This window comes from Abramis brama, assembly GCF_963993115.1.
Source record: "Abramis brama genome assembly, chromosome: 20".
In the NCBI taxonomy this organism is placed as follows: Eukaryota; Metazoa; Chordata; class Actinopteri; order Cypriniformes; family Leuciscidae; genus Abramis; species Abramis brama.
The window spans coordinates 11988153-11997511 of NC_139982.1; the positions used below are offsets into that span (position 1 = coordinate 11988153).

The window sequence follows — 9359 nt, forward strand, 5'->3', positions numbered from 1 at the left end:
GAGGCTCATTTGGGCTGTCTTTTCTCTGTGAGTATTTCGCCGTTCATGTTTGTTCTCGTGGTTTGATCTGTTATTAAACGTGGGAAGAGAAAAGGACAGCTGAGTTTTGTTGTTTTTTCCCTTTACACAAGAACATTAGTGTATTTTGTTATTTGTTTAATATTGCCAGCAACAACTGTAATGTTGAAAATAAGCTGTAATTATTAAACAACTTCTTGTTCACTAAAGGTGCATACTGTTATATGTCCTCTAAAAGGTCATGTGGATATATCACACAAATATCAGATTCTTGAATGGTAAATGGACTGCATTTATATAGCGCTTTCACAGACCCAATGGCCACCCATGCGCTTTACAATATTGCCTCACATTCACCCATTCACTCACTCATTCATACACCGACGGCGGTGTCAGCCATGCAAGGCACCATCCAGCTCGTCGTCTTGCTCTCAAGGACACCTCGACACTTGGTCAGGTGATTGAACCACCAACCTTCCGGTTTGTAGACAATCTACATGAACCACTGAGCCACTGCCGCCCCTTGAATGCACCCTATAAAAGACTTGGCTGAATTAATATTCAAAATATCAGAATATCATAGTTTTAAATGGTTGGCTTTGTTGTCTGTTGGAGTATGAGCCCACAGGTGAGGATGTGTTTGCAGTGCACAGTATTGTTTTTAGTCTAATCATTTGTCCTCATAAATCAGGTATGTCCATTTAATGCACAGTGCTATCACTTTTGTGTTTGTGTTTAGCCATGTCCCATTAATTCATGTTTGTCCCTCTAATACACTTAAATGACAATTTTGTGTTGTATAGCAACTGTCCTTATAATATTGTTTTGTGTCATGGGCGGGGTTTAGACACCTAATTATATGTGTCCTCATAATTAAGTATATTTTCAGGTTGTTACATTATACGTTGTGTTGTGTGTAAACAAACTCTGAAGTGAAATCTGTGTTGTATGGCTCAAAACAGATTTTTTGATACCCTCCCCATCTCTGTAGAGCAAGTGGAAATGGGTGTCCCCCTAATACACCAACAGACTGGTTTGGGCTGAAGTGTCCTTGTAATTCACAAAAACCCGTATGTGTGTGTGTGTGTGTGTGTGTGTGTGTGTGTGTGTGTGTGTGTTTTGTTTGTTTTTTTTTTTTTTGCATGTGCGCGCTTCGTAGCAATAAAGTAACAGGGTTCAGTGTGACAGGGTTGTGATTTTTTGCTCGGAAATGGCCACTGCTCTTCATGTAGTGAATAACAGGAGAGCACATGGCATGCATGGTATTAAGAAATCATGTATATTGTTGAAATAACAAATATCATTTTCACAAGTAAAAGAATTCTCTCTTTATTTGATGTAACAGGGTTGAGTCGTTGAACCTGACAACCACAATATCACAATTCTAAATAAGTTATAGTTATAAAAGAAGGTGGTAACTTGCCTGTGTCTACACACAATGTTGTTCAGAAGACTTCTATGATGTTACTTCCTGTTATTGATGTCACATATAAGGATCTGTTCATTATTTTTATGGGGGAGAATGATTTGTGTAACGGGGTTGAGGGATTACTGAGGGACGGAACTAAATAATGTGATTTTAATGAATAATCTTGAATTTACTGGGAAAAAAAAAAACATTACCAGCAAAAAAGCACAGATAGATCTTCATGGGAATGGCAAAATCTATGGACTTTTTTCTAATTGTATTATTCATATTCATAATTTTTAAACTTTATTAAAGGAGACATTTCAATTGATACAAAAAGCTTTTAAAAAGAGATTTTGGTGACCCAATAGGTAAAATACACTTAAAAAGGTCAGAGGGACTCAAATCATACCGGCTTCGTGGAATGACTCATATGCACATCAGCTTATGGAAACGTGTTTAACAAGTTAAAACATTAACACTTGTGTGATCGGGCGTATATGTGTATTATTGTTATTAATATTAATATTTGTATTATTATATGGACAGATCATCTGGCCAGACATGAGAGTCACAGAGAGTCTCCGGATGTTCGTGTGCTTCAAGCTGCCCAAAACAACATCTGTATGAAAGCCTCCTGACGCCCCTCACTAATGCTGATTTCATTAAAGTCTCTTCAGACTGTTTGCTGAACATAAAGAAGACGCGTTCAGGCTTTTATCAACTTTTCCACTTAAACAGTTTATCAAATTTACACGCGGCTTTCCCCCGTGCCTGATGCTCGCCTTTGATTTGATCTGATGAAGGCAAAATAAACATTTCCTCTTCGCATATATTAGTCTCAAATGAAAGCTCAGAACCTCTGCTTGGTGTTCACTTTGTTTTGACTGTGCTAAACTATTTTATCGTTGCAATTTTGTCTCAAATGTAAGAGAAGAAAACACACGCTTGAGGGGTTCGTGGACGCGCACAGACGCCGAGCGGGCAGGTTGAGTCTATAAGGTTCTCATGTGTTATTTAAGAGCGCAGCGCCGCGCGAGCGCCAGTCATTGCTGAAACCAGAGACAGTATTTGAAACACTGTAGATCCAATCAGAGAGAAATGGCAGAAACCGCACCCGCACCCGCTGTTGCCGCCCCGGCCAAAGCGCCCAAGAAGAAGTCCGCTGCGAAAGCCAAGAAAGCAGGACCAGGCGTCGGCGAGCTCATCGTCAAAGCCGTGTCCGCATCCAAGGAGAGGAGCGGCGTGTCTCTCGCCGCGCTGAAGAAAGCGCTCGCTGCCGGCGGCTACGATGTGGAGAAGAACAACTCCCGCGTCAAGATCGCCATCAAGAGCCTGGTGACCAAAGGCGCCCTGGTGCAGGTCAAAGGGACCGGCGCCTCGGGCTCATTCAAGCTCAACAAGCAGCAAGCCGAGACCAAGAAGAAAGCGGCTACTAAAGCGAAGAAGCCCGCGGCCAAGAAACCCGCCGCTGCCAAGAAGCCCAAGAGCGCTGCGGCAAAGAAGCCCGCCGCCAAGAAATCGCCTAAGAAACCCGCCGCTAAGAAGTCGCCCAAGAAGGCCAAGAAACCCGCCGCCACAGCCGCTAAGAAGGCGACGAAGAGCCCCAAGAAGGCAAAGAAACCAGCAGCCGCTAAGAAAGCAGCCAAGAGTCCCAAAAAGGCAAAGACTGCTAAACCTAAGGTGGCAAAACCTAAAGCTACCAAGCCTAAAAAGGCAGCGCCCAAAAAGAAGTAAAGCTCACTGTTTGTTCCTCAACGGCTCTTTTAAGAGCCACCCACTTACTCTGAATTAGAGCAAAACTTATTTATATTGAAGGTTTCTGTTCATTTCGATAAAAATGTTAAATTAATTTTCAACAGAGATGTGATTTTTAACCTTTTGGACTCATTGATTCTAAACAAACAATTCAAAACATCCAGTAAAAAAAACAAAAAAACTTAAACCATTATTATATAAGACATGTTTTATAAATGGCCAAAAAAAAAAAAAAAGAGGGTTCAGACTGTTCAGAAACGGCATGTTATACGACACGGTACAGACAGAATATACACACAACACTATGCTGGGGAATTGTGGTAATGCAATACAAACAACCCCACATCCAACAATATGGACAGTGATAAAACTCCAGTATTGCAATAGGAACATAATACTGTATGATGGTCAGTGTGCACAGAATATACAGTGTCTGTGTGAAAGGTGCAGCGCTTTTGGTAGAAACAGTGTACAATATCCATTTTTGTACTTATTTAAATGTCATATAACTCTTCTGTCTTATTAGTCACACTCACAAATACTTGTGCAAACAGTGCACAATAATACCCGCTAGGGGGAGAGAAGTTCAGTGATTGGTTTAAATCTTTACAGACTCTAAACCAATCGGCGACTGGCACTCTCGTTTAAAGCCAGTGAGTGGAGGCGTACAGATTTTATTCTGTTACTTACCTTTGACTGTAAAGTTTGTTGTAACTGATTTCAAAACAATGAGTGGAAGAGGCAAAACCGGTGGTAAAGCCAGAGCGAAGGCAAAGACTCGCTCCTCTAGAGCTGGACTGCAGTTCCCCGTCGGCCGTGTTCACAGGCTTCTCCGCAAAGGAAACTACGGCGAGCGCGTCGGTGCCGGAGCTCCTGTTTATCTGGCGGCGGTGCTCGAGTATTTGACTGCTGAGATCCTGGAGTTGGCTGGAAATGCCGCTCGGGACAACAAGAAGACTCGCATCATCCCCCGTCACCTGCAGTTGGCGGTGCGTAACGACGAGGAGCTCAACAAACTTCTAGGCCGAGTGACCATCGCTCAGGGTGGCGTGCTGCCCAACATCCAGGCCGTGCTGCTGCCCAAGAAGACCGAGAAACCCTCTAAATCTAAATAAGTGCAGTCAAGTTCGTTTTAGACCAAAAGGCTCTTTTAAGAGCCACCCATTTTATCTGACAGAGAGTGTTTTTCCTTTTTAATATTTACAAACAGCATTAAGGCGGTTGAGAGAGAAAATGACCCATCAAACCAGAGTAAAATATATGAATGCTTCACTGACGATTACAGTATCCTTACAGTCACAGGTGTGCGTGTTTGTTGTAAGCATGATGATCCCCTAATGCAGTGGTTCCCAATTCCAGTCCTCGTGACCCACTGCTCTGCACATTTTGTATGTCTCCCTTATTTAACACACCTGAACCAGATCATCAGCTCATTAGGAGAGACTCCATGAACTGAACTGAGTGTGTCAGATAAGAGAGACATACAAAATGTGCAGAGCAGTGGGTCACGAGGACTGGAATTGGGAACCACTGCCCTAATGTGTGTTTGTTACCCAACCCATCTCCCTTAATATTAACATGTAGTTGGTCTACCAAGCTCTGATAGTGTATCGAATATTTTAACAAATTGTTCAAAATAAAAAGCAACATACATATCGGCTTCATGGTAAAAGAAACTGGTAAATGTTACTCTGGGTCTTTGATCCCCTATTTTACGGGACGGATGGAAACCCTAGTGTGTCTCGCTGCTGTGCTTTTATAATGACTTTAATGTGATCATCTAATCCGAGATCTGCACAATCACTGGGAATTAAGGCGAGTATTTCAGAACAATTGAATACAACATTGTGAGTATAAAGACCAGGGAGGTGTTATATATACACCGTTTGATGTATATAAAGTATTCAACAGAACAAAAGCAGCTCGAGCGGGAAACCTTCCACTTGTTTGAAAAAGAGGAAACGCGCAGTCATTGGCTGGCACTCATGCGCAGACGTCACGTATTGGCCAATCACAAGGTCTGCATCCTCGCGACACTATGAGCTCGTGACGGTACAATGCTTTAAAAGCGGGTGTATAACGTATAGTAGCATTTCCTTCCAGCGCAAGCAGGACAGAGAGAAAGACCGCAACAATGGCCAGAACCAAGCAGACCGCTCGTAAATCCACCGGTGGTAAAGCCCCGAGGAAGCAGCTCGCTACTAAAGCCGCCCGTAAGAGCGCTCCGGCCACCGGCGGCGTCAAGAAGCCTCACCGCTACCGGCCCGGGACCGTGGCTCTGCGGGAGATCCGCCGCTATCAGAAGTCCACCGAGCTGCTGATCCGCAAACTGCCCTTCCAGCGGCTGGTGAGAGAAATCGCTCAGGACTTCAAGACGGACCTGCGCTTCCAGAGCTCCGCTGTCATGGCCCTGCAGGAGTCCAGCGAGGCTTATTTGGTCGGTCTGTTCGAGGACACCAACCTGTGCGCCATCCACGCCAAGAGGGTCACCATCATGCCCAAAGATATTCAGCTGGCCCGCCGCATCCGCGGAGAGCGCGCTTAAACCCGCGTCTGCGTCAACCCACAACGGCTCTTTTAAGAGCCACCAAAACTGCACTGAACGAGATCATTTCCAGTTGACCTCAATATGAGTAGAAAGTTGCGTTCATGCATTACATTAATACTCTCTGGGTCACCGTTCTCTAAATCATAAGTTACCCTTTCAGGATAAAATATAATCTTTTCCCTAATTAGAAAATACTTAGACATAAAGAATGAATTTTATGTAATAAAAGCGGTTATGTATTTTAATGTTTGTATGGGCCTTTTTTTTTTTTTTACTTGAATGCTGTGATGTCAGTTGTACAGGGTGTGAATCACACAATGGCCTTTAGAACAAATTATATATATAAAACACCAATTATTGTAATTAACAAAACTATAATGTGCAATCGATTGACATGTAAACTGCGCACTCAGATTCCGATGTTGTTGTGGATAGTTTCAACGGAGCTAGAAATCGATCTTCATATTTACAAGTAAAGCTTCATTTCATCTTCAAACAGTTTTCCCAAACAAGACTACAGTGGTTGTTTTTTTCCATCTCTTTTCTTCCAGCTACTCCCTAATAGTGGCATGGTCTGTTCTGAAACTTTTAGCGCAAGTTCAATGCCAACTTTAGAGATTACTCTTATACGGGTGCAAGTTCAGCTAAAGGTAGACATACAGTAAAAACCACTGAGGCCTGAAATCATTTATATTCTGCAAATATATCTGAAATGTCTAATACAAAATGTACTATACTGTACTTCTAGATTAGCACATTTCATTACCATTCAGTATCTCTGTATATTACATGATGATATTATAACATCCTTTTCATCAAATGAAATAAATCTTATAAAACATGAAAGAAGTCGGACAGGCCTCGTTAGATTATGGTTTGGGATGAACCACATTGTTTTGTGCTGGAACTACATTGAGGGGAGGGGCGTTTTGCGCCTTGTGACGCGATGTTGGTTTCTATCAGGTCCTGTAAGTAAATATAAAAGGCCTCCTTGCAACGCTGAACGTACATTTCTTCTTATCGTTTAACTGGAGTGAGTGAAACATGTCTGGAAGAGGCAAAGGCGGTAAAGGACTCGGGAAAGGAGGCGCTAAGCGTCACCGTAAAGTTTTGCGCGATAACATCCAGGGAATCACCAAACCCGCCATTCGTCGTCTGGCTCGCCGCGGCGGCGTCAAGCGCATCTCCGGTCTGATCTACGAGGAGACCCGCGGAGTGTTGAAGGTGTTCCTGGAGAACGTGATCCGCGATGCCGTCACCTACACCGAGCACGCCAAGAGAAAGACCGTCACCGCCATGGATGTTGTGTACGCGCTGAAGAGACAGGGACGCACCCTGTACGGCTTCGGCGGATAAACGCCTGAAACCAGGAGAAACCACACAAACCCAACGGCTCTTTTAAGAGCCACACACATATTTTGAAAAAGAGTATGTCTTAAGTTGTTTATTTTGTCAACTATTAATTAGTAACCACTTTCAGGCAAGACTTCTATGCAGTATGGAGATTTGATTTTAGTAATTTCGGAGCTTTGTATTTCCAGATTATTGCTCCTGTTTAGTTTTCCACAATATAGAATTTAGCTTCTAAGAACCTAAACGAGCAGGGTGTTCTCGTGTCACACGTTTAGTGTTTGTCAAAAAGACTGAATTCATGGCGCATTTTTTCTTTGCACTAAAACCGACTCTCTTTTGAACTTCGCTAAAATAATATAATACTTAAATATCACTCAAACCAGCAGCAACATATCTCCTCTAAATCGGATTGTACTTTTTTTTTTTTTTTTTTTTTGTGACAAACAAACCACATTTACTGTATCAAACTGATGTGTCAGAGGTGTATATAGGTAACAGTTATGTTTTTAAGTTTATCCTCATCATGCAAGCGCGTACATGTTATAACTTAGATTTATTTTTTCTTCCATCGGTTTTCTCTAAGTATTTACAGATGACTAGGCTACTATATGCCGAATAATGCTGTATGAATCATTTGTGTTAAATTATGGTCTGAAAATCTACAGAGGTTTGGAAAAGTGGAATTTTGAAATGGAAAGTAGGAATCCTGATCCGAGGTCCATTTTACTCTTAGGTTAAACTGGTTCTAACACATAAAAGGAGTTCTTGCCAAAATCCGAAAATCCCGAGGGACTTTATTTGTGTAGTTTAATGTGCACAATATTATGTAAGAACATTGCATAATTACAATTGTCCATTTAAAGTATTTTGCAGGCATGATTGTGATCTGTCATGATACCTCATGAGCGGGAAAGTCAGACAAAGAGGCGCGTGCGTCGTGACGTGGTGCAGTCAAGTTACTTCCGGCAGTGGGAAGGAATTCAAATTTAGAAGCTTTCAATTGGCGGATGAGTCTCTTTAGCGGCCCAATTCTGACCGATGAAAACACAGAGAAGGGCAATCCAGCCCTCTGAAATGAGCTTTCAATAAATACCAGAGAATGTCTAATAGGAAGAGAATTGGCACTCTCTTCTTCCTTCCGGTTTCTGGACTGGCTGCAGTAACACGTCTCTGTCCATGCGGGGGCGCTCGCAGGCGAGTGCAGAATGAATGGAGGTCTATGGCAAAATACCCCTCAAAATCCACTTTTCTCAGGATATAATTTTTTGTCTAGTAATTTGAATGTTGTATTCGAAAGGAGATGCAAAGAAATTACACATTGCTGGGTGTTAGATTTTTTAGAGTCACTTATTTGCTTTAAAAAGTCTTTTAAAATGTCAATGACGTCATACACATCGTACGACCAGACATACAGCTTTACGGCAATCCTTCAGTCACTTTGGTGCTTTCGCACTCTGCACTTTCTTTTCACTCGAGGCATCGACAACACAGCTGACACAGGTAAATACACGTGCTAGAAGAGTTTTTGTTTTGTTTGTTTCTGGTCCCGCTTCGGATGCCACGATGCCATCAAGCGGTATCTCTGGTCGTAATCAGTCCTTCACTGACCAATCAGCGTTCATTAGCAGAATGCTAGCGTGTTATGGGCAACAACAACTCAACCTGTAAGAAATCGAAAGGACATAAGTACTCGTTCATTCAACTTTCGACCTATAACCCATGTTGAACTTGCAAAACCTACAATAAAATCTGAGATTTCTCAACGGCAATCGGGGGAAAGATACACATTTAGCCGTATAGCCCCATAGACTCCCATTCAGTCTGCACTCGCCCGCGATCACCTCCAGTGGAATTCTAATGGAACTGCAACCAAGATCTATACAATGGGGCTAATAGGGAGTGCCAAGGCTCTCCGTAGACGGGCTCTGTAAATACCCAGTTCATCACCAGCACCACTCTTAACAGTTGTCGTTGTTGTTGTTTTTTTACTTGACTTTGTTATAAGTACATAAACGCATTCAGAGACTTCTTCAATTCAGTCAGTTGACCTTACAGCTGTTACTTTCTGTAAATTTCTGTCACAAAAACCAAGCCACACCTTTACCAAAATGTGAAGAGAGAGCAAGGATAATGATCCTGAAACTTGTGGGGGAGTTCTGCTTCTTCTTCATGTTTTAATGGCAGTTAACTCCTTAGGAGCATTATCGCCACAGGTAGGCTACTGAATGACAAATTAACATGGTTGATGAGTCCGAAATTTAACCTGCGCTGTAA

The 9359-nt window shown here is 42.5% G+C and overlaps 4 protein-coding genes across 4 annotated transcripts; all 4 read left to right on the forward strand.

Moving 5' to 3' along the window:
• The first annotated feature begins 2491 nt into the window (after nucleotides 1-2491).
• On the forward strand, nucleotides 2492-3399 carry LOC311070867 (histone H1-like). Its single transcript, XM_084094962.1, has one exon. It carries the CDS (start codon nucleotides 2528-2530, stop codon nucleotides 3161-3163), a length of 636 nt encoding a protein of 211 aa, XP_083951088.1. The 5' UTR covers nucleotides 2492-2527; the 3' UTR covers nucleotides 3164-3399.
• Nucleotides 3400-3880: 481 nt separating this feature from the next.
• Nucleotides 3881-4518, forward strand: LOC311071044 (histone H2A-like). Its single transcript, XM_084095254.1, has one exon. It carries the CDS (start codon nucleotides 3913-3915, stop codon nucleotides 4297-4299), a length of 387 nt encoding a protein of 128 aa, XP_083951380.1. The 5' UTR covers nucleotides 3881-3912; the 3' UTR covers nucleotides 4300-4518.
• Nucleotides 4519-4718: 200 nt separating this feature from the next.
• LOC311071043 (histone H3.2-like) lies at nucleotides 4719-6248 on the forward strand. The gene has a single exon (XM_084095253.1). It carries the CDS (start codon nucleotides 5319-5321, stop codon nucleotides 5727-5729), a length of 411 nt encoding a protein of 136 aa, XP_083951379.1. The 5' UTR covers nucleotides 4719-5318; the 3' UTR covers nucleotides 5730-6248.
• A 510-nt stretch (nucleotides 6249-6758) lies between these two features.
• LOC311071071 (histone H4) lies at nucleotides 6759-7534 on the forward strand. The gene has a single exon (XM_084095278.1). The coding sequence runs from the start codon at nucleotides 6777-6779 to the stop codon at nucleotides 7086-7088; it is 312 nt and encodes a 103-aa protein (XP_083951404.1). The 5' UTR covers nucleotides 6759-6776; the 3' UTR covers nucleotides 7089-7534.
• The last annotated feature ends 1825 nt before the right edge of the window (nucleotides 7535-9359 follow it).

Coding starts and splice junctions, on each gene's coding strand:
- LOC311070867 (XM_084094962.1), top strand. CDS start 2,528: ATGGCAGAAACCGCACCCGCACCCGCTGTTGCCGCCCCGGCCAAAGCG.
- LOC311071044 (XM_084095254.1), top strand. CDS start 3,913: ATGAGTGGAAGAGGCAAAACCGGTGGTAAAGCCAGAGCGAAGGCAAAG.
- LOC311071043 (XM_084095253.1), top strand. CDS start 5,319: ATGGCCAGAACCAAGCAGACCGCTCGTAAATCCACCGGTGGTAAAGCC.
- LOC311071071 (XM_084095278.1), top strand. CDS start 6,777: ATGTCTGGAAGAGGCAAAGGCGGTAAAGGACTCGGGAAAGGAGGCGCT.